Here is a 25561-nt window from a genome sequence, read left to right as displayed (position 1 = left end):
ACGGGAAATTTGGGGAAAACCTAAAATGGCTGTGAATTTCTTTATTCTATATGTTTTTCCAAAATGTTCTTTGTTTTTAGGGCAGTAATAACAGAAGAATTCAAAGTGCCTGATAAAATGGTTGGATTTAGTAAGTATCCGCATTATCTACTTGCCCTGATTAACCTTGCGGTGTGACTGTCACTGTGGTAGAATGCTTTGCACAGTGTGTCCCCCAGAGCCCCGAAGTGCCGTGGGTCTCTCTCCAGGCTGAGAGAGATTCGTGGGTCCCTCCCTTCCCACCCCCACCCCTGTCCTCCTCCCCACCGCACCCCTCTCTACAGTTCAGCTGGAGTACCCTGTATTTGTCTGCTGTGTTTCACCTGTGATTTTTTTTCCATGGGCTCACCAAGGCCACCCTGATTTGTAGTGCTGCGAGCCAAGTGTAAATGTTTGCTGAGTTAATTAAGTCATTCATGCATGGCTAAAGATGGAACGGGGGGCACGTTCTGACCTTGTTCAATTTGTTTCAGTTATCGGCAGGGGAGGTGAGCAGATTTCACGGATTCAAGCAGAATCTGGTTGCAAAATTCAGATTGCTTCAGGTAAGGCTTCTTTTTTTCGTAGATCTCAGTTTGGTAGAGATCAGTGTTTTGCCAAGTTTCCCAGATTCATTACCTTTGCTCGTTACTTAGAAGTCTGGGGGCCTGGGTAAGTATATGGGATTGCTGTTTTCCTTGTACTTTTGGAGCCGGACTCCCAGATGAGAACCAGAAAAAACAGGGCAAAAGCAGGCCCAGACACGAGGCCCTCCGCAGTTCCGTGGCTCCTCGTGGCCCCTGCCAGACGCCTGCTGCCCTAGGATCTCTGTTTTCTGCACCAGGATGTTATGCCAGACGGCGGGGCCCGGAAGAGTGCTGGGGCTCTGGGATCACTCCTGGGGTCTGCCCACCAGCGTCCCTGCAGTGGGACCGCCCTGGCCAGCTGGGGGTTCTGGCTAAATGAGCATGTGTTAAACGCAGTCCAGGACCCTCCCCAGCTGGGTCCGTTTCGACCATGCGACATGGAGAGAGACAGATTGCGGAAGAAGCGTTTTTATTAATAGGTCTAACGACGAATTTGCATTTGTTCTCTTTCCATAGTGGAGGAGGGGCTTTGGAGGAGGACAGTGCGCTAGAGAAGGTGTTATCCACTGAAAAGATACATACTACAGTGTCCTGAGGGCAGCAATTGGTGTTAGTTGTCCTTTTTTTTTTTTTTGAGTGAGAATTTTGAGAGGCAGCTTTTTTTAAGGAATAAAGTAAAGCATTGTGTGGTGTTGGAAAGCAAGCTTTTCCTGTGTGGTCACATGGCCCGGAACTAGTTCCACGGAGATGCCCCCGACGTCTCAGGGTAGCCTTGCAGTCGCGGTGAGATCATCCGGTGCATGACCGTTAAATCCCTCGCTAGGGAGCCACCGGGCCGCTTGGCAACAGGCGACCTGACGCCGCTCTGCGAGCGGAGAAACTGAGGAAGAGCGGGTTACGGGGTTCAGGCCCTCCTTGGCACAGAGACGGGTCCGAAATGAAGCGGGACTGGTCATTAGGGCCCACTCGGCCACCTCTGCCATGTCCTCCCACTTCCCCCGCAGAACTCGTTTCGACTTTGAGAACCTAGGATGGCACTCCCAGCTTACTGTTCTGCCCGCGGGCGGAAGCAGACCGTCTTTTTCTGGGGCCCAGGCTTCTGTGGGGCCGGCGTAGGAGCCAGCCCAGAGAGGCAGTCTGTACGTGGGGCAAAGGCGCACAGCGGCCTGGCGCCCACCAACACACCTCCTCTTCTTGGTTCTTCTTATAGAGAGTTCTGGGATTCCAGAGAGGCCCTGTGTACTTACCGGAACCCCAGAAAGTATTGAGTAAGTTTATTTTATTTACTTTTTCCTTGTACTCTTCTTCTTCCTTCCCCACGTGGGGAGAAACGGAAGGGCAAAACTGTCACTGAGCACGGTGGATCTGTGCCGCGGCCCGGTCACGACAGCAGGCGCTCCTGCGGAGAAGGGTCCGGGAGGCTGCCACGCCAGGGGAGTTTCCTGTTGAACGCACGCAGTGGCGCGTTTCGGTCCAATTCCACAGAGTTTCTGGCGGCTGTCCTAACATCTCCTTCCTACACCAGGTCCCTTAAGAGCGTGCGCTCACCCCACCCGAATGCTCTAGTCAGCCTTCTTCTTCCTTGGCGCTGTCTCCTTTGCCCGAGCAGGTCTGCATTCGTGAGCCCGTCACTTCGGGAACCAGGGGGTCGTGCCGGCACCAGGTCTTTTGCCTGGGCCGGTCCCCCTGCCCTTCTGACACTTGCGAACCAAACGAATTGACTCTCGGTGGCCGTGGCTCCACTCGGGGGGCTGTATGGCCTGATCAGAGGGCATCTTGGCTTTCGGGGCCCTGGCAACCACCTGACGTTGCTTGCCGCCCCTGGGCCACCCGAGCTCCGAGCCTGGTATCAGATGCAGGCCTCGTCGATCCGACAGCCTCCTAGGGGACAGGGAGGTACTAACTTCCAGTCAGCTCGCTTCCCTCTTTTCGATCCACTGAGTAGCGTCGCACTTGGGGACAGGGGTGCCGAGATTATGTCTGGCTCAAAAGACAGGGCTGTTTCATCGTCTCCATTTCTCCGGGAGTCCAGATGAGTTTAAATTCTCTTGTTCTGCCGTCGCATTGCAAGCAGTGAACCAGAATAAAGACTGCCGGCAGGTGTGCATTCTAGGGCACGCGGGATGGCTTTGCTGGAGTCACGGCATTTTTCTTCCAACACAGGTTAATTTAGCACACTAGCAAAATACTAAAAAGCCGCTAAGCTGAGAAGACCCGCAGGCCGATTCTGCACACAGAGGCTCAGGACTCCCAGAGGCAACATCTGTTTCCCACCTTACTCTTCTAACCGTTCTGCGTCTCTTCTCCCCAGGCCTTCGGGGTAACAGGATTGTAACTTCAGGACAGTACAGCCAGCCTGTGTGGTAGCTGAATTCTTCCCTATTGGAGGAACCAAAAAATAGGTTGTACGTGGTGGTTTAAAGAATAAACAGTGAAAACAAAACAAAAGCCAGCCAGGGGAGATTCTGGTGCAGAAAAGGCAGTTGCCCCATCAGGTGGCCTCGGTGGGTTGGGTGGTACTGGTTGAACACTGCGGTTTCCCTCCCCCGCCTCCAGATAAACCGGCACCAGACAGCATCGCAGGGAAAAGCAGGGTCCTGAAAATCCAGCCGGAAAAGCTCAGAGCAGGCGTTTGTGACTCTACAGCCGCACCAGCGTCCTGCCTCCTCCCTCTCCCACCCCTCGAGACCAAGCTGGCGGTTCACGGCCTTTGCTCAAAAGTCGTAGATGGGGCGCCTGGGGGGCTCGGTCGGTTGAGCGTCCGACTTCGGCTCGGGTCACGATCTCATGGTTCATGGGTTCGGGCACCGCGTCGGGCTCTGTGCTGACGGCTCGGATCCTGGAGCCTGCTTCCGATTCTGTGTCTCCCTCTGTCTCTGCCCCTCCCCCACTCACACTCTGTCTCTCTCTCAAAAATAAATAAAGATTAAAAAAAAAAGTCGTAGAGCAGGTTGGTTAGGGAGAAGACCTTTGGAGTCTGGGAATTCGGATGGTGATTACTAACCCTTGCTTTCTTTCCTCCCGTCTCGTCTCTCGCTGCTCTCTCCTGCCCATGTTTAACCAGTGTCATCCTGAGTGTCTACTCTGGGGGAAGCGTCATGCCGGACTGGGGACCAGAGGGAGCAAAGGTGGTCTCTGCCCCCATAGCGGCTGACATTTCTGATAGGAGACGAGACACGTGTGTGAAGTGAATGCCAGACAGCAGCACGAGCGGAGGGCAGGCTGGAAGGGGCTGTGTTGGAACACTGGCGTGTGGTGTGGGTCGCTTTTAAATTCCAGCCCAGTAGCGTGGCGGATGGCAGAGACCTCCCGGGTTGTGGGGGCAGGAGCTGGAGCTGGATGGAGGGCTGCCTTGACTGCTTCGTGTTCTTCCCCCCGGTGCTGTTTCCCCTTCGTGGGTGCCTAGCGCATTCATTTAATGCTCCTTCTCTTGTGATTCTCTTCCCGCCCAAAGACAAGCCAAACGGCTCCTGGGGCAGATTGTGGATCGCTGTCGGAATGGACCTGGCTTTCATAACGACATAGACGGCAATAGCACCATCCAGGAAATTCTTATCCCCGCGTCTAAAGTGGGTCTGGTCATCGGCAAAGGAGGGGAAACAATAAAGCAGCTGCAGGTAGGTGAGCCCTTAGCACAGCGGCGCTTAAACAGACCTTCCAGCATCGCCGGACAGATGCTTTTCTGAACATTTACCCTGGCCAGGCCTGAGGCCCGCTGTGATGCCGAGTCCTGCAGCTCCCCGCCCCCCGAACTTACCACGGCCTTGGGGCAGTGACGCTCTGCTAGGATTTTACCACCAAATGACCACATCTCAGATGAAAAGACTGTGTCCAGAGCTGGGGCTCTTAGCCAGCCGTACGCCCCCTCGTTACCTGTGTGATCTTAAATACGTTTCTGTATATCTCGAGGACTCGGGAGTCCTCGTCCGTAAAGGCGGGGAAGTGCCTGCCTCACTGTTGTCAAGAAGCTGAAATAATACTCGTGATTTTATGTTTGTTTAAGACCCCAGCCCAGAGCCTGCTACGGAGCAGATGCTCCGTGGATGTTAGCTGCTTCTGTTCCAGAATCCCCCATCAGAGACCTGGGGAGCCAAACGTGTTTCGGAATTGAACAGCCCGGCAAGTTCCGGGACCGCACCCTGTAATCCGATGCCTGTTTCCATAGCCAAACACAATGACGGTCACGCTCAGTGAGGGAAGGGTCTAGAAATAGGCTTCCGTGACCTCAGGCTGGCTTTGCTGCCAAATGAGTTAGGAGCAGACTTTTATTTCCCAACTTTTGGGCTTTCGAAGTGGCAGGTCAGGGGTCCTGGTCCGCCGTGGGTGCCCTCTCGTGGCCCAGGCCCCGGACAGGTGACACGCTTGTGCGTGGGCTCCAGAGCCCTGGAAGCCGGAACCCGCCTGTTGCTCCCTCCCTCCCGCTCTGGAAGCCCCGGCGACTTGCTGTCAGAGCCCGCCCAGCAGTGAACGAGAGAAACGGTCGCACCCGCTTCTCAGAGCTGCGCACCAGCCCCAGCGAGAGGACGTCCGCGCTGGGCACTACATAAAAATTGCTCACTAAACTGGGATCTTCTGGGGACCAGGAAAGGAGGAGGGTTGGGGGAACCGGTTTTCCGTCTCGCACTTGGAGGCTCTCTGGCATGGCCTGTATGCCGGCATCCTCGGGGGACAGCGCCTCGTGGTGGGTGGGACGTGGCCCAGCCCTACTTCTCGTGTGGCACTGCATTCTCCTTCGTGGCGGTGAGGGCCATACCGCGTGCTGCCCCCACAGGAGCGGACCGGTGTGAAAATGGTCATGATCCAGGACGGCCCGTTGCCTACGGGAGCAGACAAGCCTCTCCGCATCACCGGGGACCCGTTCAAAGTACAGGTAGGAAAGACACCGTGAATCGGGCAGGCCCCGGGTGTGGGGGTATCACCTGGTAGGACGTGTAGGGCTTTTACATCACTCGGGAAGTTCGAAAACTGGATGGTCCCTTATTTAAGGTCAGCCGTCGTCCCAAACCAGGTGTGATGGTGGAAGGGCTCGGGGGTTGTACTGCCTACACCAGAGCCACTGGCCACAGGCGGCCATTTAAATGAACTCGGACTCAATGATTGAGCTCCTCATTTACGCTGGCCATATTTTGAGAGCCCAAGGGCCCCATGAGGATGGTGGCTGTGTTATGGGTCACTTACCCATAAACGAAGATGGTTTTGTTGCACCGATCGGATGCAGTTTTCCACTTGGTGGCCTGTGGGTCCCCTTGGGTGCCGGCTCTGTTTGGCTCTTCCTCGCTCGTTCTCTCTCGGCCCGTTTTTGCAAGGCCTCTGGCTCAGGCAAGAGGTGAGCACCCCACGGGCATGTGTGTGTCCTCGTAGCAAGTGTCCTGTGCCCTGAGCTCCTAGCCACAGAGGGCAGCCCGTTTCCGAAAGCAGGGAGGGGCTTAGCTGGAAACCGTCATGACCTGAGCTGAAGGGGTGGCTCCACCGTCCACCTCTTGCTGTCGGCAGGGATGCGAGTGGGCTGCGGGCGTGGGGACGTGTCTGTTCCCGTGCGATGCGAAGGTTCTTTTCCTGCCCGCTGCAGCGTGCCTCGCCTTTGCTGCACTTAGAGGAGCTCCTGGGTGACGCACCTTGCGAGCTGGTCTGTCAGCAACAGCTGTTCCTCTGTCAGAGTCTTGGGGCTTTGATCCAGTGGATATTACCAGTCTCTGGCAAAATATTCCCCCCCCGACACTCCCCCCCCCCCCCCCCAGCATTATACGTACGTGTGTGCGTGTTTATTTACGTATTTATTGTAGTTGACCCACGATACCATGTCAGTTTCAGGGGTACAACATAGCGACTCGACATATTGTGACATTGTAGGCGTTATGATATAAGCGTGCTTACCGTCCATAACCGTCACCATACAGGGTTATTACAGCATTATCGACTGGACCCCCTATGCTGTACTACTCAACTCCGTGACTTATTTATTTCATAACTGCAAGTTCGTGCCTCATAATCCCCTTCACCTATTTATTTTTGAGAGAGCCTGAGTGTGTGCGCGAGCAGGGGAGGGGCAGAGAGAGAGGGAGACAGAGGATCTGAAGCGGGGTCTGTGCTGACAGCAGAGAGCCTGATGCGGGGCTTGAACCCACAAACCATGGATCGTGACCTGAGCTGAAGTCGGTTGCTTAACCGACCGAGCCACTCAGGAGCCCCTGTAAAATAATGGTTTTAAAACAGGATTGAGGGCCAGTGATTAAAACGGTCTCTTTCCGTAGGCTCCAGTCAGCGACACAGCCCTTTCCACCCTTCAGGTGGGCCCAGGTCCCCCAGGGGCCTTTCCTCCCAGGGCTTTTCACCTCTTCAGTTGCTCGCAGGTGGGCTTGCCTTCTCTGTTGGAACTTCTGGTTCTTTTATGAAAAGAATACCAGAGCAAAGAGCTTATTTTGTTAACGCTTCAGAAATTTGCAGGAAAATAACTACAACAGGTTTTTAGTATTTTTTTATTTGAAAATTGTCTCTTTGCTATATTTAGTATAAATTATCGTTCATTTGTTTTCTCTGTCCCCAACTTAAAAAAAATTTTTTTTTAATATTCTTATTTATTTTTGAGAGACAGAGTGTGAGTGGGGGAGGGGCAGAGAGAGAGGGAGACACAGAATCTGAAGCAGGCCCCAGGCCCCGAGCTGTCAGCACAGAGCCCGATGCGGGGCTCGAACCCATGAGCCTCGAGATCACGACCCGAGCTGAAGTCGTATGCTCAACTGCCTGAGCCACCCAGATACCCCTCCCCAATTTAAAAAAAAGTTTTGTTTTTTTTTAATGTTTGCTCATTTTTGAAAGAGAGCACAGAAGACAGAGCACAAGCAGGGGTGGGGCGGAGAGAGAGGGGGACACAGAATCAATCCGAAGCAGGCTCCAGGCTCCGAGCTGTCAGTATGGAGCCCGACGTGGGGCTCGCACTCACGAACCGCGAGATCATGACCTGAGTCGAAGTCGGACACTTAAGCGACTGAGCCACCCAGGCGCCCCATATCCTCCCCAACTTTTTATCATGAGAAACTTCAAGCTTACAGACACGTTGAAAAGAGAGAAGAGTGAGCACCTGTGTAGCCCCATCCTGCCTGTCATTTTACCACACTTGTGTCTGTGCGTGCGTGTGTGTGTGTGTTATTTATTCACTTATGTCTTCCTCGCCAGTTGTAAGTTAGTGGCAGGCGTCAAGACTGTCCGCCCGTAGATCCTGCAACATGTCTCTCCTGAGAACTAACTTCCGCAAAACCAGGCCTAAGAAAGTAACAGCAGTCCCCTAACGTCCTCTTACAGCCTGTCCGTACTCCCGATTTCTCCAAATGTCAGAAGACTTTAATCGCTATTTTGGGACTTTTTGGTTTGGTTTGGGTTTACCAGAACCCGGGTGCAGTGTGGGCTCCCACATGACCTTGAGCTGTTCTGCACGGCTGGTGCTTAGGGCAGATTCCGGTGGGGCTGGGACTGGTGTGGGCCGGCCGGCTGGGCTTCAGTGCGTTTGTGGGGAGACGAAGGACGTGCCTCCAGGATTGCCAGGCCTGGGAGGCAGTCTTGCCTGTATTTGGGGTATTTGGGGTATTTGATCTCTGTGTACTAGAAGGTCTTTCCGGGCTCCCTGGGCTGGCCTTTTCCCTTTATGTCCCTGTTGCTCCTCTGTGATGGGGTGTCTTGTAATGTCTTCTCTTCCGTGGAACCTGCCCACAGAGCTCTCCGAAAGAGACAGTGTGCCAAAATGCCTCCAGGCCGTCTTAAGCTCTGACCCAGCACAAATGTGCTGATCCGACTGTGGCTTAAAAGAGGGTGGGCCCTGGTCCGTGTGGATATCTTGGGCAACGTAAGGAACACATCACCTACGATCTGATCGGTGTGACCCCCACTAGCCTTCCCCTGTCTCGTGTTGTAATGCAAGAAGGGAGCTGTCCCACGGCCAAGCGCCTTCTGAGTCTTTCAGCCCAACTTAACAGGGTCTGACCTTGAAATTTCCCCTGGTGTCGTGTCTTTCCTTAGGGTTTTGTTTTCCGTAATGCCTTTGCTCTGTGTTCACGCAGCAAGCAAGAGAAATGGTGTTGGAGATCATCCGGGAGAAGGACCAAGCTGACTTCCGAGGCGTCCGCGGTGACTTCAACGCCCGCGTGGGAGGAGGCAGCATAGAGGTATGCTTGACCGGCCGGCTGGTTAGTTAGTTCCCAGGCAGACGGGCCTAGCTTTGGGCCCAGCTTTCAGATCGTAGGCCACGCTTTGATCTCATCTTGGCAGCTGGGGCGGGTGTGAGGAAGGACCCAGCCGTAGGGGGAGGAGCCAGGCGGTGGGGGGCATGGCAGCCGTCCTGCATTGCCCGGAAATGGGCCATTCCTCTGGGTTGTGAGGTTTTCCTGCTGCCCAGGTGAGGACCAGAGCCCAGATTTTCTCAGTGCTCTGCGTCATGATGTATCAGACTTGGAAGCCTGGCTTGGAAGAACGGGATGAAAAGCTTTCCTTTCGAATGAAATCTTGAGATCCGCAGCCCCGTGGGTGGACCTTGCAAACGTCATGCTTAGTAGGATAAGCCAGATACAAAAGGATGAATACCGTGTGATTCCGCTTACGCGAGGTGCCTAGAATGGGCGAGTGCAGAGAGACAGAATGGAGAGGAGAGGTGACCAGGGCTGACGGAAGGAGTCTCCATTCAATAGAATACGGTGTTCTGGGGGACAGCGATGAAAAGGTTTGGGGGATAGAGAGACCGGTGATGGGTGCGTAACGTTGCAAGTGTTTAATGCCACTGAACTGTATACTTATGAATGGTTACGATGATAAAGACTGTGTTCTGTATATTTCACCGGACAAAAGAATGAAGGGCGGGGAAAACGTTTCACGGACCGTTAGTATAATCATTGTGCACGGTACATTTGTGCTTATTTCAGAGAATTGGGAAGATAAGGTTGCCATTTTTAACCTGTTTTTTGATAAGGTTTATCTTGCTTTGCTTCATTTTTGTAACTATTTCGATCGAATATACTTAAGAGGCAGGAATGCCATCGTCAACCAGGGTATTTTTCCTTTTCCTAAGAGGGAGAAACGTGCTGCATTATATCATTTCCAGGAAGGCACTACAGTCAAAATCAAGTTGTCTGTTCTTTCTTTTCTTTGTCTTTTTTCCTTTTTTAATGTACCCTTTAAGAAACAACCGATTTGCAGACAGCGCTGATCAGGTTCTGTTTCCCTGTGCTCTCAGGTGTCTGTGCCGAGGTTTGCTGTTGGGATTGTAATAGGAAGAAATGGGGAGATGATCAAAAAGATTCAGAATGATGCCGGGGTGAGGATTCAGTTCAAGCCAGGTTGGTTTTGATGACTCTCAAAAACCCTTAGTGCCGCGAAGCATTATGAACGCGCTTAACGAGACAAGGACTCTGTACTTAGCTCGTGTGTGTTCTCCCCGTGCCCCCCTCCCCTATTCTATTACCAAAATACCAGTCCAGCTTTCTCTGGGCCCTCATGGCGTTTCCAACTTTCCATTTGGTCAAGTAAAGCCTTCAAAAAAAAAAAAAAATCTGTTATTTTGACTTCATCATTTAAAGGTAAAACCATTTGAAAAAGGACTAATATCTTAAAACGAAGGACAGACAGTTCCTTAAATGTTATAGATTTGCCTTCAGGAGCAAAATTATTTACATTGTCTTCATTTCCCTGAAGATGGGAGAACATTGCAGTGTGCTGATTTTTGGAAACATTGCCACACCTCAACTCTGCTTTCTTTCACGTTAATTGCTTTTTGTTCCTGTAATGGTATCTTTTTAAAATGGCTATAGCTTGGGCCGCCTGGGTGGCTCAGTCCGTTGAGTGTCCAACTTCGGCTCTGGTCATGATCTCACGGTTTGTGGGTTCGAGCCCCGTATTGGGCTTTGCACTGACAGCACAGAGCCTGCTTCAGATTCTCATCTCCCTCCCTCCCTCTCTCGGCCCCACCCCCACTCGCTCTCACAAATAAATAAAAAGATTAAAAATAATAATAAAATGGATAGAATTGCATGAGAAGTGAGTGTTGGCATAGACGGTGTAAAAAGAGGTAGACACATACGTTTCTCTGCGCATCTGGTAGGAATAGCGATCGCAAGTCAGACTGACCTTTGTTTCCAAGTTACATTTGGGCTTTTTCTGACCCAGTCTCTCCCTTTGTTCGGCAGACGATGGTGTTAGTCCGGAGAGAGCCGCACAAGTCATGGGGCCCCCAGATCGGTGTCAGCACGCAGCACACGTCATCAACGAGCTTATTCTTACAGCCCAGGTGAGTCCGGCTCTCTCGAGTTGGGACGTGTCCCCTGCAAAAGCTGATAGTGCCACCCACGGTCTCGGGACAGCACCACAGAGCAGTCGCGCCCTCTCGGTCACATTCTGGAACCCAGGTCTCTTGTCGGTTGCCTGCCTCTGGGGGCACAGCCGGCGGCCTCTCTGCCTCTGCCCTTTTCCTGCCTTCCCGTTTTTTTGGTGCTAGCTTCTCGCTCTCCTGACTTTATTGTCCCAGGATCTAGCTTTTGTTCATTCGGTAAGTTCCTGGCTGTGGGCACTATCTCGAGAAGTACAGTGCAGGTCGCCAGGTTTCCAGCCATCGGGTGCACTGGGCACAGGACTATTCGGCGAACTCCAGTCTTCGCTTCAGAAAGCACTTCAGGACCCCCCAGGTCTTCGGGCTGCCTTCAGGCCCTGGATTCCGCACACATCTCTGTCTCGGGGACGTGAGCAGGCGTGTGTGACGCCGTTAACATCTCCACCGGCACCCCGGTTGTGAAGTGCCCTGGGAGTCGCTGTGGCTGAGCTGGGTCGGTCGGCGTGTCCCCTGAGGGAAATTTCAAAACACCTAGAGCCGAAGAGAGAAGCATGGGATCGGACACCACAGCCCCAGCTCTGCTGTGAGCCGTGCGAGCTGGGACCGGTCCCCGCATCTCCCTGGGCCGCGTCCTCTCCCCCGCAGACCGAGGGGTGCGCGTCGGGCCGCGCCGCCCACGGGGTCCCCCAAGCCGTCAAGCGTCCGTGCTGAAGTTACGGGTTTATAGCCCCCTCCCCAGACTCCCCGAGTCAGCACACCTCAGAGAGGGGCTTGGGCTTCCTCTGGAGTTATGGGCGATTCTTAGGATTAGATGATCTCAGAAGAGAATCCCTCCGTGAGCCCAGCATCCTTTTTAGCAGAGAAGCGTCTACGGACCCGGAGCTGCAGAGGCACAAGCAGCACCTCCGAGAATCTGATACCTGCCGGGGAGTTGGCTCTGTGTGTGTGTGCACGCGCGTGTGTGTGCGAGCGGGCACGCATTTAACGTCCGTCCCTAAAATCGCCACGTTTACTCACTGTTTGCGACTCGTAATAGCCGAGCGCAGGGAAAAAGGCACTCCAATCATCTCTGCTTTCTGCTGGTTTAGATTCTGGGTGAATGCTCAGTTTACTCTTTGTCAGCAGAGGCAGGTCTTGCCGAACATTTGTCCGCTGTGTTGAACATCTGTTCAGCTTCTGCCTTCCGTGAAGGAGCTCTCAGCTGGACCAGGTTTGCCCTCAACAGATAAAGAAGACGAGGGGGCGCCTGGCTGGCTCAGTCGGTTAAGCGCCCGACTTCAGCTCAGGTCGTGACCTCATGGTTCATGGGTTCGAGCCCCACGTGGGGTTCTGTGCTGACAGCTCAGAGCCTGGAGCCTGCTTTGGATTTTGTGTCTCCCTCTCTCCCCCTCCCCCGCTTGCTCGCTCGCTCACTTGCTTGCTCTCTCCCTCTCTGTCTCTCAAAAATAAACGTTAAAAAACCAAACCAGATAGAGAAGATTTTAAATGCTGCAGCTCCAGAGTGACTCAGAGGACCAGGACCTCCGATGAGATTGGCTGCCCCCGAGGGAAAGGAACCTTCTGCTGGGTGTTGGCCTAGGGTGTTGGCTGAGGGATGTGCTCTCTGCTGGGGGCGCAGCGTGAGGAGTCAGAGGCCGCTCCGCCCCCAAACCACGGGCCCAGCCGCGTGGCTTGTTCCCTCGGCCTCGGCGTGGAGGAGAAAACTGGCTCCTGATACCTGGACTGTAGGGCCCAGTCCCAAAGACTGCCCAGCAGGGCGGCGCTGGGCCTCAGACACCGGAGTTTATGTCTGACTGCCTGTTTTAGTTGGATGGTTCAGGGCTGTTTATGTAGCCGCCCACGTTAGCCTGCACACGTCCTCCCTGAACGCGCCTGTGATTGGTGTTAATTCCGGCTTTAAGAGAGCACTTCAGAATCTGAAACGTGAAAAGGTGCTCAGGTTGTAATGCGTGGCGTTGATTCCATCCCGTCACTTCACCTCCTCCCCGGAGATGAAAAGTGGTCCCGGTGGCAGTGGCAGAAATCGTCACTCGAGCTTTGCTTCCCTCCCAGGAAAGAGACGGCTTCGGAGGCCTCGCGGTGGCCAGAGGACGAGGCCGCGGCCGTGGCGACTGGAGCGTGGGTGCCCCCGGGGGCGTCCAGGAGATAACGTACACCGTGCCGGCGGATAAGTGCGGCCTCGTCATCGGCAAAGGTAAGGAGGAGGCACCGGGGTCTCCGACAGCAGACGGGTCCCGTACGGTCCCTCCAGAGCGCGCGGGCGGGTCTGTGTGCCGCACTCGACCGAACGTGCCGGGTCTGGGGCTTCCGCTGCCTTCCGCGGGAACCCGACCGGGTCGGGTCTTCTCACGAACACGGGCAGAGCTAGTCGTTGGCTCCCGTGTGTGAACAGACAGCGGGGAAGACCCACCGGCAGCAGAGCAGGTGCCGGTTGTGGGCGAGGCGCCCCGCACACGAGGGGCCTCTCGGCGTTTGCCGATCGACTGATCGGCGATTCGCTTCCCTCCAAGGAACTTAGAGGAACAGTTAAGATCGTTGCTCAAGTGAAGAGTGCCGTCCGACAAGCGTGTCACTTCCGGTCCTTAGCGGGCGTGGGCACTTGGGCCCTGTGGACACGCGGGAGGATGGTGTTTTACGTTTTCGGCCCGTCTCCCGTGAGTAGCAGACACCCCACGGAGGGGAAGAGAAAACTGACAGGATCGTGGTTTCTGGGCTTTGTAGAGAGTGTTAGCAAGAAACCCTCGTTGGCGGCTGGTGTGGCCCCTCTCCACCCTTCCCCGCGAGGAAGGGAAGAGCCGGCAGACATCGCCGCGGCGGCGAAGGTGTCTCCGTGAGGGGCGCCGTCCGTGGGCCCTCGGGGGAGCCTCGCCGGGGGCAGCTCGTGCGCGTTTGACAACCTGTGGGGGACGCAGAGACAGGCTCCGCCCCAGGGTTTCTCCAGTGTCCGCGACCACCAGCCCTCCCTGACCTGTCGGAGACGTGCTAATGATCCACAGCGCGTGATCCGAGAACGTCTTCAACAGGGAGCTGAGGCTGCCTTAGCGCGCTCTCGTGCGCCTGCATGCGCCCTCCTGAGCCTCTCGGGCACCTTCTGGAGTCTGCGCTTAGCCCTGCCCGTGAACGGTGTGTATGCGCTTGTATGTGTGCTCTTGCCAAATGTTTATCTCCCGTCGTCTCTTAGATTGTTTACTTTTCGGAGGTGGCAGGAACGGCGTGGGTTCGTTTTAATTTCCCGGCAGGGGATACGTGCTGATGAGCGTTTAGTGGATATTGTCAGCTGCCCAGATGCTGTGTTAAGTCAGAGTCGCCCCCCGGACCATCGGCCTGGCTGCTGCGAGATGAAAACCAGTAGGTGCCCGTAGGTTGAGAGTCAGATCTAGGTTTCTGTGCCTTTTGAGAACCGTTTTGTCAGCGAGGTTTGACCGTGCGTCTCCTCTAGCCTGGCAGAATCTCGCTGCCTTTACTGTGACCGCTCCCCGGAGTCCGTGAAACCCGGGTGCGGGCAAACGGCCCCTCGTCGTGTGTCCCCGCCAGAGTCCCGCTGGGCGACTCCCGCAGGAAAGTGACAACAGTGCAAGGCGGTGACCGATCCTGTGTCCCGGGGCTCCGACAGCAGCCTCGATAACCCAGGGTTCGGCGAGCAGGGTCTCTCTCCCCGCCACGCACACCGCACACGGGGGCTGGGTGCGAGGGGCGCGCCTTCTTCGGAGAGGCGCGTGGTGAGGGTGAGTGAGGGAGGCAGGAGAGGGAGCCACAGGCAGCCAGGCCCAGCTCCCCCCCCCCCCCCCACCCCCCGGCTCCAGCCCTTGGACAGACGCTGCGCCTCCCGGGGCCCCTGCTGGATTTCCATGATAAATACAGCAGTGGTGACAGATAGTGTGGCCAGCCCTGCTCTTGTCAGCCGGGCCTTTTAGCAGGTTTGATTAATTGCTTTACGATTTCACGTCCAGCCGGGGGGCCGCTGGTGGGTCGCTTCTGCCCCCCATCAGGTGGAAGAATGGACAGGCTGCCGAATGCGTCTGTAGACAGCCACCATGTGCCAAGCTGGTGACCTCATTTTGAAGGAAGGTGAACTTAAATTAACTCCTTCCGGCCCCGTGCGGTTTTGTGGTGCCTCTTCACCTTCCGAGCGTGCTGCCCGGGCCTCCGGGATCGGGGCCTGCGGGGCCGCTGCTCCGGGGCCCGGCGGAGGACAGCCGGTCTGGGCTCGGCCTCAGACACACGCGCAGTTTGTGCTCTTGCCTCCAGAACCCGAGAACCGCGCGGCATCTGGGGGGGACTCAGGGCCTCGGCCCGTTCTTTCTGCTCTTTGTTGCGCCCCAGGAACACTTTGCCCAGGACTGGCAAAGCTGTTCACGTGTCATGGTGCAGAGAAAATAAATTCACGACCTGGGAGTGGAGGGCGGGAGTTCCAGGGCTGGGAGGGGCTCGCTTCTACCCGGGGGCCGGGGGAGCCGCCGTGGGCAGGCTTGCTGTGACTTCCACGTTGGTCAGTGCCCTTTGCTCGAGGGGGAAAACGCAGGGACGCTTTTCTGGAGCTGTAGCAGAACTTCACGTGCACGTCCCGACCCATCGGTCTGCGGAGTGCTTTTTCGTTTGCTTTTAAATTGAAGCCCACCCTCAACTCAACTGACATAGGCACCAGCCGATCTGCACCAGGCTCTCTCTCCGAAGGCCATCAGCCTCCTGGTTTCCTTCCTGTGGTGCCCGCCTTCAGGAAGCCTGGTGGGACCCCGGCTCCGTCTTTGCTTCCTGGCCCCATAGCGTCCCGTCGAGGACGAGATAAGACACAGGCTGGGCCTGCTCTTGGGAACCCCTCCTTGTCTACTTGCCCCAGCAGCGGGCTAGGGGGCCGGTTGTAGCGCAGGAAGGATGGTGGACGTGTTACCATGAAATGACAGATGTCATCTGAGGTTGGTTTTGACTCCGGGCTGGGTGGAGCGACACAGACTGGCCTTCGGTCTTTGCTTTTCATCACTTGGGGCTCTCTGGTCTCCTGCGCCAGATTTTCCACAGACTGTCTTTCTCTAATATTCGCAAAACTCTGCTCCCAAGTTTCCTCATACTCTGCGCGCCCCCCCCCCACCCCCCCAATGGAGCAGGACTGATCTGTAAGTTCTGTGAAATTTCTAAAGAAGAATCACACCATTGTGACACTGCTGGAGCCTTTGTTACGCAAATCTCATTAAGAGACTGGAACTCTCACGGGTTTTTCAAAGAGTCCAACTAAATTTTCATTACCCCGCTCCACCCAGGCCCCTGTGACCCCCATCTCGGCTGCCTCTCTGTCTAGACCTGCCCCCCCCACCCCCACCCCCGCCCACGGAGGAAGCAGGGACCCGAGAAGTGACAAGATGGGACGTTGGACGCCCGAGTGGGCTCCAGGCATTGTTGGAGCCGGAGGCCGTCTGTTTGCCCTGTGGAGGGGGGGAGAACTGCAGCGAGGCGGCCCACGCCGGGGCTCAGGGGGCCCCCATTGTACGAGGAGGATGGGGTGCCCTCCCTGGGCCTGGGAGGGCCGAGCTCCCTCGTGTGCATCCAGGGGCCCCGGGCGCCCCGCGGTGTCTGCTTCAGCCTGGCTCGGAGGGAAGGACCAGCTTCGCTCACGAGTCCGGTTTCGCAGACGAGAGGGCCCTGGTGTTCGTCAGAACCGGTTCGGAGTAAACCGAGGGCACTTCTCTCCCGGGCGAGGGCTGGGGCGCGGGCCCCGCCCTTCCCTCCTCTCCACGGCGGAATCCTCCAGAATGTCCGGCTCTGCCCCCACTGCCACTTATCCTTGTGTCTTGTGTCCACCTGCCCGCAGGAGGTGAGAACATCAAAAGCATAAATCAGCAGTCGGGAGCGCATGTGGAGCTCCAGCGGAACCCCCCCCCCAGCACCGACCCCAGCCTGCGAGTATTCACCATCAGGGGCGTCCCTCAGCAGATCGAGGTGGCCAGACATCTCATAGATGAGAAAGTTGGTGTACGTACAAGGTTCTCCCTACCTGGCGTGGCGAGAGCTGGGTTTCCTTTTGGGATGTCCCGGGTACCTGTCCTCCCCCAGAAGCTCGTACTTCCTGTGCTTTCCGGCCCTCGCGTGCCGTGAGGGCCACCCCTCCCGCTTTGCCACAGGGGCCGGGGAAGGTCGGGGCCCGGGGCGGGGGTGGGTGCCAGGCGAGGAAGGAAGCCCTCTAGCAGGTCTCCCCAAGGCCCCCACAGCTGAGCAGCTCAGGCCCAGAGCCGTGCGCCCCACAGGCTTAGATGAGCAGCCCGGGCAGCAGCCTTCCCCCCGGCGCTGCCCCGACTCCCGCGGGCCTGGCCCTGGCGGCCGGCCCTGCAGGCAGCGTTCATTGACTCTGGCTTTAGTTTCAGGCGCCTCAAAGCAGATAAAGAAAGGGAGTGTTGATGGAGGACAGATTGGCCACTGCTCACCTCAAAGGGGACGTAGAATGGCAGAAAGAGCCATGGGCCAGCCTAAATTGACGGGAGAGTCAAGCAGGTTGGTCCCGACCCCCAGGGTGACACGCTAGGGCCGTTGTGGTGGTGCCAGCGTTGGCTGCGTGTGGTATCGGTCACTCCACGGGGCAGAAGCCGTTTCTGCAGAAAAAGTCCACCGTGGGGAAGCAAGGCTAGTGAGCGTCATAGGGTGTCTTGACCTCCCTCGGCTCTGTCTCCCCGAAAGCGGTAGTTTGCCTCGGGGTGGGCCTGGGCAGAGGGCGGAGGTGCGGCCCACAGGCAGTGAGAGCTCCCTCTGTGCCCATGACAGGGGACCAGTCTGGGAGCACCCGGAGCCTTCGGACAGAGCCCGTTCAGCCAGCCGCCCACGGCGCCTCATCAGCAGTGAGTCTCACCTCGGTCTCTGCCTCAAGAGGCTCTCTCTTTCCAGCTGCTTCCAGGGAGGGCCAGCCAATAGCCTGAAGTTCTGGGTGTGGGCAGGTCCCATCCCTTTGGCCCTGTCCGCTGGCCCCTCTGTGTCTAGCCTGTTCGTAGCCCGCTGAGCGGTCCCGGGGTGAGAGCCTTCCCGGAGGCCTTCCTGGAGGCGGAGGGCCTCCCGGCCCAGGCCCTCAGGCACTGTGTTCATTGATCCTTCACTTTCTTGCAGTGCTTTTCCTCCGAGGAGCTCAGCCTGCTTCCCCAGCATCGCTGCTAAGGTGAACGGAAACCCCCCCAGCACCCCTGTGAGGTGGGTGACTTCTCGCTCCGTCGGGACGGGTGGCACTGGGGCCCCGGCCACTGCCAGTAGGGGGCGGGGGGAGCAGCGAAGGGCGAGGGCGAGGCCGGCGTGGCGGGAGGGGGCCCCAGGCCAGGAGGAGGGGGTGTGACCTGCTCTGGGACGAATGACCCTCTCGTCTTCCCAGCGGTCCTCCGGCCTTCCTGACCCAGGGATGGGGCAGCACCTACCAGGCGTGGCAACAGCCCACCCAGCAGGTCCCAAGTAAGTGACTCGGGAGGAGGCGGGACCGTGCGCGCCGCGCGGAGGCCGAGGGGCCGGTGTGTCTGACACGCGGGCTGGGGAGCCGCCGGCAGGCCCTGCGGAGACAGGGTGTGTGTGGGTCTCAGCGGCTGCCCGGCTGAGCGGCCGGCTCCCTCCCGTCCACCTCTCAGGGCTGCCTTTCCCTTCTGCTCTGTCCTTCTCAGGGCCGCACTCCTGTCCGCTCTGCTCCCACCACCGGGCAGGAAGGCCTGGGGGTTGGGCCTGGCCCTGCCCTCCTTTCTCCCCCAGGCCGTGCCCGCTTTCGGGGCTCCCCGCCCACTCCCCACGGTGGCTCCCCACGGTGGCTCCCCACGGTGACCATCTCCCCTCCTCGTCTCCAGCGCGGTCTTAGAAAGGCTGTTCTTTCTACCTCCTGGACTCGCCGGAGGATGAGCTGTGCCGGGTGATGCCTCTCCCGACAGCTGATTGTAAGAGAAGGGTCCCCGCAGCCCGCCCTCCGGCCCCCACGTGGCCTCATGAGTCGCTCTCGAGCTTTATTGCTGGTACAGCCTTTGAAAACAAGAACGAGACAGAAAGCTCACCTTCAGATGTGGGGCCCTCTGAAGCGGCCGCCTGTGTTTGGAAGGGGTCTTGTGGTCTGTCTGCACGAGGTCCTTGCGGCTCTGCCCCCGAGGGCCCGAGCCCGCGTTCTGGGCTCCCCTCCCGCCCCCCCGGGCGCGGCTGGACAAGCCCGCGTGGAAGCCGCCTCGGGGCGGCCCTCCGCACGGTCCCCTTCTCTGGGCCCCCGTCTGGTCGTCTGTGGCACGAAGGGTTTAGACTGCATTCCCACCGTACCCCGGAGGTCTGAGATGGCACGCTTGCCTTCTGTTGTTCCTTTTCTTCCGCGGTATTTGTGAAGCGTCTCAAACGTGCGGGATACCGTCGAGAATTGTCCCGCCGACTCGTGCGCCCCGCCTGGTGTCCGCCGGGCCCGGGCTTCACGGCGCCCGCTTTATCCCAGAGCCTCTTCCCGTTTTCTTTCCTTCTGTGCCGGTCAGCTTTAGGGCCCTCAGGGCAGGAGGTGACCCGGGTCGGGTTCACGTTTGCCCCAGCGTCGAGGACCAAGACTCTGAGAAAGTCCTAGACTCGGGGCAAGTGACAGGGGCCATGGCGTCCCTCTGGAGGGGAGCTGACCCTGGGGCCACGGTTCCGCGGAGGCCCAGCCCGGCCGCCCGCCTCGGCCCAGGTTGGCCAGGAGGGCTTGGCAGAGGCACGCGGGACAAGTCCAAGAAAGCGCCGTCGGGGCCTGGCTTCCTGCCGCCGTTCCCAGCCTTCGCTATTGCCAGCCCTCTGGGTCTGACGGAGGAGCCCTTGGTGCCCCCCTCACACCCCCCGGCCTCCGAAACTGCCTCATTCCAATCCCAGCCTCGTCCGGAGTCCCTTCCTGCCCCACCGGGAGGATGGGGGTGGTCTTCTCCCCTCCGTTCCCCCCACCTCACTTCTTCCCGAGCCCCACACACAGACTGCCCCGCCCCCACCCCCACCCCTCCTCAGATGCAGTAAATTAACTCGAGGGGAAGACACTTTGCCGTGAACGTGGGCACCATAGCACGTGCTGCCTGCCGGCCGCCAACTGCAATGGTGACAGAAAACAGGACGCTGCAGGGGTCTTAGCAGGTGACGCAAAAGCCAGCCCTGACCTCGGCAGAAAGGAAGGCCCCGACTTGTCGCCCCGCTCCAGGCTTCTCGTCCCTCCACGCCCGGGGCTGGCCGCTGCCACCCTGTTCCGCAGCCCAGCCCTCGCGGCCGGCACCACACAGAGCGCACACCCCGGGGAGTGCACTGGACGCGACCCCACGCGCCTCCTCTCCCGCTCCGCTCCTGTCCCGGAAAGGCGCGAAGCTAGATTGGGATCAGGCGCACGGGGTGGCCCTCGGCCCCTCTGCCGTGTGGCCCTCGTCTTCCCGTCCTCACCGCGGCAGTCTCTGGGCCGTTTTCCCTGCACTCTGCTCGTCCAGGGTGAAAGCCACCAGTTCTCGAACAGAAGGGCCAGGGGAAGGGTGCGGGCAGCACCACTTGGATCTTCTGTCCCGTTTGAAGGCCGATTCGGGGACCCTCAGACACAGTCGCCCCGGCCCCGGGGCTCCCTGCAGCTCGGATCTCCACCCGAAGGGTCCAGGCCGGTCCCGCCAGTCACGGTGGGGGGGGGGGACAGCCGTCCCGCCCGGCCCCACCCTTACGGGGACCGTAGTCACACCCGTCTGCCCGCCGGCCTGTCCCTGCGGCCAGCCTGCTGCCGCCTTCCCGGGCCACAGGGCCTGGGGCGAGCGCAGAGCGGGGCCTGGCGCCGGGGGCCTGACCCTTTGTGTTCTCCGCACAGGCCAGCAGAGCCAGCCGCAGAACAGCCAGCCCGACTACGGCAAGGCCTGGGAAGACTATTACAAAAAGCAGAGTGAGTGAGACGGCCTTCCGAGCAAGCAGACCCCTGGGCCCAGAGGCCCCACGCCTTAGGCTTCGTCGGCCCTGCCTCCCCGTCACCTTTGTTCTTCAACGCTTTCCCTGTGTGACTCGATCTCAGTCCTGCCTTTGTCTCCCCGGGTCCCTGTGTGTCTGTCAGAGGAGACGTCCCCCCCCCCCGCCCCCCAACCCCTTCTGGATGCCACAGGGCCTGAGGACAGCTCAGGGCCGGCTGTCCCTGCCTCGGCCACCCCCTTTAGAACCACTTGGCCAGGACTCAGACCAGCCAGGCGTCCTCTTCCGTGACCGGTTTTTTCTGGTCGTTTCCGGGTGGGGAAGAGGAAGAACAAAACTCAGGGCAGGAGTCTAAAATTGGAGGGGGTGTTGAGGTGCTGGCCTCCCACCTCGAGGAAGCTCGTTTTCTTAGCTGTGCCAGAAACAAAACCCATCTTTTTAACGAGGGAAGGAAGAGATTTGGGAACAGCAACCAGAAAAGCCCCCAAATAACTCATTGAAAATTCGTGCGACATCCTCTGTATGTATTTGCGAAACTGCCGAGCCACAGTGGCTGTCGGGGAAGACGGCTCACGTGCCTTGATTTCGAAGGGTGTCACCTGCTGGTTGGAGCAGCTCAGGTCAGAGGCCGCTGAGGAGATGTTCGCCCTGGTGTTTGGGATCATCACCAGGTGGATAGCCCTTCCAGGGACTTCGATGGGGGTCAGGGAGGTTATCGGCACCCCAGGCACCTGCTGAAAGGCCAGATGCCCCGTCTTCCCCAGACCTCCCGAGTCTAGACTCCCAGACATACGTGGGCCTGTGTTTCCAGCCCTGGTGGGATTGGCCCCTCCGCACAGGCGCACCCCACACCCAAGCCAGGTACTTACACTCTTTTCCCTCTTCCCACCTCTCTCTCTCTCTCTGTCTCTCTCTTTCTTTCTCTCTGTCTCTCTCTCTCTCTTTCTCTCTTTCTCTCTCTCTCTCTTTCTCTCTCTGTCTCTCTCTCTCTGTCTCTCTCTCTCTCTCTCTGTCTCTCTCTGTCTCTCTCTCTGGCACTGGCAGCCGACGGGGCAGGCAGACAGATGCAGAGAAGGTGATTCTGGAGAGAAGACAGGAGGGTCCCGTAGGGGCGGAGCAGGGCCAGGAGCACGAGGCTAATGGCACCTTCTTGCAGCAGGCACGCGGACCGCGCCCGACCGCCCCAACCCCGGCCCCGCCGACGTCCAGCGCCTGTTCCGGCCGCCCCCGAGCCTTTGGGAAGGGACCCCTCCAAGCTGGCAGTGTCCCTGACCTCCCCCCGCCACGTGTCCGCCCCCGGTAACCCCTGTCCTCTCCTCTGTCGGTCAGGTCACGCCGCCAGCGCTGCCCCTCCGGCCAGCTCCCCGCCGGACTACACGATGGCCTGGGCCGAATATTACAGACAGCAGGTCGCTTTCTACGGGCAGACGTTAGGACAGGCTCAGGCCCACAGCCAGGTGCGTCGCCGGCCAGGCGGCCCGGCCCCCAGCCCCTTTCCCCGGAGCCTGGGTGTGTGCCCGGCCACGGCCACGCCGGCCCCCTCCTCGCCCCGGAGAGAGCGGGTTTGGGCCGAGCGGGGGAGGGATTGGCCGGGCAGCCCCTGGGAGGAAGGCGCCTCACGCCCGGTGGCGAGTGGCACTCAGCTTCCCCGGCTGTCGGGGAGCGTGCCCAGACGGAGCATCCGGGGCGGGCCTGGTGTCACGGTAGGGACCGTGGGGGTCATGGTCGTTGAAGAGGGCAGCGTGGCCTCACTGTCACCCTTGGCCCCGGCCAGCGGTGCGGGGCGGGCGACAGGAGGGTGAGTCCGCAGCGTCTGCGGGCCCGACAGGGCAGGGCGCCCGGCCTTCGTCCCGCGCGGAAACCCGCTCGGCTCTGGTCCGGTCAGAAGCCAGAAACCGGCTTCTTATTAACGTAGGGAACGTGGCGAGATCCTCCCACAGAGCATCTCTCAGGTGACCCGACGCCAGCCAGGTCCCTGTGGACGGCGTGTCGGTCACCACAGGCCCCGGGCCCAGAGCTCGCTGGTCATCTCACCGCCAAAATTGGGCCTCTGTGCCCGGGGCCCCGCGGAGACGGGGGACGGGGCTGACGGGTGGCCGAGGACAGCTCTCTCGTGCCCGCTCCCCTGCCCCACACCGCGGTGTCCCTTGCTTGGAGAGCCGCCCAGGACCTCCTGTTCAGGAGAGGGTTTGTCTGGGCCAGGTCCCATGACGCGGGGCCCCGGGGAGACGCAGAGACATTGGCTCGTGTGTGTGTGTGTGTGTGTGTGTCCATGCCTGTTGACGGGCCAGAGGGGGGAGGGTGGCCTGTCACCCCCTGCCGACAGAGACGAGGACATGAGAGGTGGCCTCACAGACTAACTTCTGTCCCCTTCCTTCCCCAGGAGCAGTAGGACGGCGGCCCGCAGTGCTTTTCTCCCCGAAATCATTGTGAGCGAAAACCCGTTTGTAACAGAGGTTTATAGATTTGCAAACCTTTTGATGAAGAACTTTTGTTTTGTTCTGTGAAACACTATATTTAGATTAACAGGACTTTTCTAAAAATCGGGAAAAATTCGTTACTAAAAATGGCTGATAATTTCTGTTTCATTGTTCTTGTTTGTTATTTCAAACGTGTAAGCTCTGGGATTCTTTTTGGAGCAGTGCCTACAAATTCAGGCACCAGAATGTGCCTCAGAGCAGTGACATTTCAACACGGTGTGTTTTCGTTTCGTTTCGTTTCGTCGCGCGTCTTTTTATTTACAGTTTTTTGGTTGTTTTTTTTTTTTTTTCTGTTGCGACAGAAAGTGGCTTGGAAATCTTAGGTGGTATGTAACAAATTCTTTTAAAAATTTTTAAACAGTATTTAAATATTCTTAAATGTGTAAATTCATTAAATGTTTTACTTCTAATTTCTTGTATCTTGGCTGTCTGGTTTTACTGCATTTTTTAAAAAAACTGAACTATTATGTATTGTAATTAATTATGTGAATTCTGAATTGAGACAGAGAATTGTATTGCTGTCCAACAGGGATTGGGAGGGGGCATTTTATAGGGTTTGTATAATTTCTAGAGTGCTAAAGGGGTAATATAAAATGTTCTTGTGTTTAGCATACGTTTTTTTTCGTGTCTCCATTACCATTTGCAACTGTGTATCTAAGACCTCCAAGCTGGTTTTAAAAACAAAACGAAAAACCTTTCTCTCTTCTCTCAGAAATATAAATACTGTTATTTTTAATATTAAAAAGAAATCCGATATAACTTTTAACAAACACTGTGGCACATTAAACCGCATAAAAATGTAGTAACTATTTTTTAATTCCAAGGTGTTTCCTTCCTTTTTCCTTTGAGATATTTTCTTAATATTTGTCAAATTAACTAGACGAATAAATAAATCTAGTATTAACCACAATATGAATTAAATGATTTTGATTTAATAAAAGGGATAATATGATCTCCGACGTTTACTGTAGTGTATCTTGTACAGATAACATGTATTTTTAAAGGAAAGAAAAACGGAATCGAAGCTGTTTTTCCTTGCATTTTTCATTGATCTGAGGGACATTCCGTTTGAAATGTACCGACGTTACAGTCTCTGTTTTTTTTCTCCTTATTTTCCTTATAATGCTTGAAATGTCTAACTATTAAAAAAAAGGCAATTGGAAAATGTTATGCATGTTGTTTAAAAAAAGTGTTCTTTTTATTTGACTGACAATTCATTTTACACTCTATATAATAAAATTTCCACAAGACGTCTTGTGGGCGAAGTATTTTTAGTCTGTTCGCTTTCCTCTCGCTCGTTCGGCCCCCTGCCCTCCTGCCCCCCTGCCCCCTGCCCCCTGCCCCCTGCCCCCTGCCCCCGGCCATAAAATCGAGCGAAGATTCTTGGAGTTCGTAGCCCGCTCGTCCTGCGAGAACATCAGCCCGACTTAGCTGGGGCCCGGCTCGTTAAGCTCATTTTATTTTAAAGCCTTCGCAGAAGCGGACGGTCTGACGGGAGAGCCTCGATCACCACCAGCCCCTCTTACCTGTCCCATCTGGCCGGGGGGGGGGGGGGGGGGGGCTGTGACACCGAGACGTCAATAGCGAGTTTCCTCACGGCTGTCATGCTAAGTGGAGCCGGAAGATTCATCGAAGGGAGGTTGTGACCAGCTTCCCGAAACTGAGTCGGCACACAGCCTCCCTCCGCCCGCCCGCCTCCCCACACCCCTCCCGGGCACGCGGGGCGGCCAGGCCGGGGACGTCAGGGCTGCTCTGGGCCCGGTGCCCTTGGCCTGCCTTCCACGCTGTCCTAGGCTGCCCGGCCGCTCCCTCCGGGGCCCCGAGCCCCGCCGAGGGATACCGGGGGCTGGGAGACCCGGAAAGCCCCGGCGAATGTGCCTTCTTCCCGTGTTCCCGTTAAGGAAACAAAAGCGGAGGGGGGGGGGGTCCTTACCCACAGGTTCGAGTCACGGAGGGCCCTGCCGTTTCAGGACAGGGCGTGACCGTGTGGGCCCTGCTCTAGAGGGGACTGAGGAAGACAGAGGAGCCTTGTACTCCGCTTTCTCCTTCCCTCCTTCCCTTTCCGGTCGGTTAAAGCAACGGGCTCTGAACACAGCTCCCGACTTTTAATATTTGAAAACGCCCTCCCACGGCCGCTAGCTTTACATGTGAGTCATTGCCTCGTGTAGACGCCCGGTGCTGCGAGCACCCCGTGTAGAACCCTCGGTGTGTGTGTGGGCGGGGGGGGGGGTGCGTGCGTTTCCAGTGTGGGTCCCTTTTCTCTTCTCCACCCCAAGCTCTAAGAGGAGGGGGGGGGAAAGCAT

At 57.3% G+C, this 25561-nt stretch overlaps 1 protein-coding gene across 2 annotated transcripts in view; it reads left to right on the top strand.

The window, feature by feature from the left end:
• Positions 1-24526, top strand: part of FUBP3 (far upstream element binding protein 3) — a 50565-nt gene extending 26039 nt beyond the window's left edge. For both annotated transcript variants that reach the window (XM_047098134.1, XM_047098133.1), the window contains exons 4-19: positions 81-130; positions 513-584; positions 1816-1873; positions 4060-4222; positions 5377-5475; positions 8657-8761; positions 9823-9925; positions 10772-10872; positions 12964-13105; positions 16715-16875; positions 17659-17732; positions 17995-18075; positions 18251-18327; positions 20687-20758; positions 22108-22235; positions 23162-24526. In XM_047098134.1, the coding sequence (XP_046954090.1) occupies positions 81-130; positions 513-584; positions 1816-1873; positions 4060-4222; positions 5377-5475; positions 8657-8761; positions 9823-9925; positions 10772-10872; positions 12964-13105; positions 16715-16875; positions 17659-17732; positions 17995-18075; positions 18251-18327; positions 20687-20758; positions 22108-22235; positions 23162-23170 (1495 nt within the window). In that variant the 3' untranslated portion in view covers positions 23171-24526. The remainder of the gene's footprint in view (positions 1-80; positions 131-512; positions 585-1815; positions 1874-4059; positions 4223-5376; positions 5476-8656; positions 8762-9822; positions 9926-10771; positions 10873-12963; positions 13106-16714; positions 16876-17658; positions 17733-17994; positions 18076-18250; positions 18328-20686; positions 20759-22107; positions 22236-23161) is intronic.
• The last annotated feature ends 1035 nt before the right edge of the window (positions 24527-25561 follow it).

This window comes from Lynx rufus, unplaced genomic scaffold (assembly GCF_022079265.1).
Source record: "Lynx rufus isolate CCGP_SWC_20201006 ecotype Redwood Valley unplaced genomic scaffold, mLynRuf1.p SCAF_44, whole genome shotgun sequence".
NCBI lineage: Eukaryota > Metazoa > Chordata > Mammalia > Carnivora > Felidae > Lynx > Lynx rufus.
Note: the sequence above shows the minus strand (reverse complement) of the source record. Positions and strands in the feature narration are given on the sequence as shown.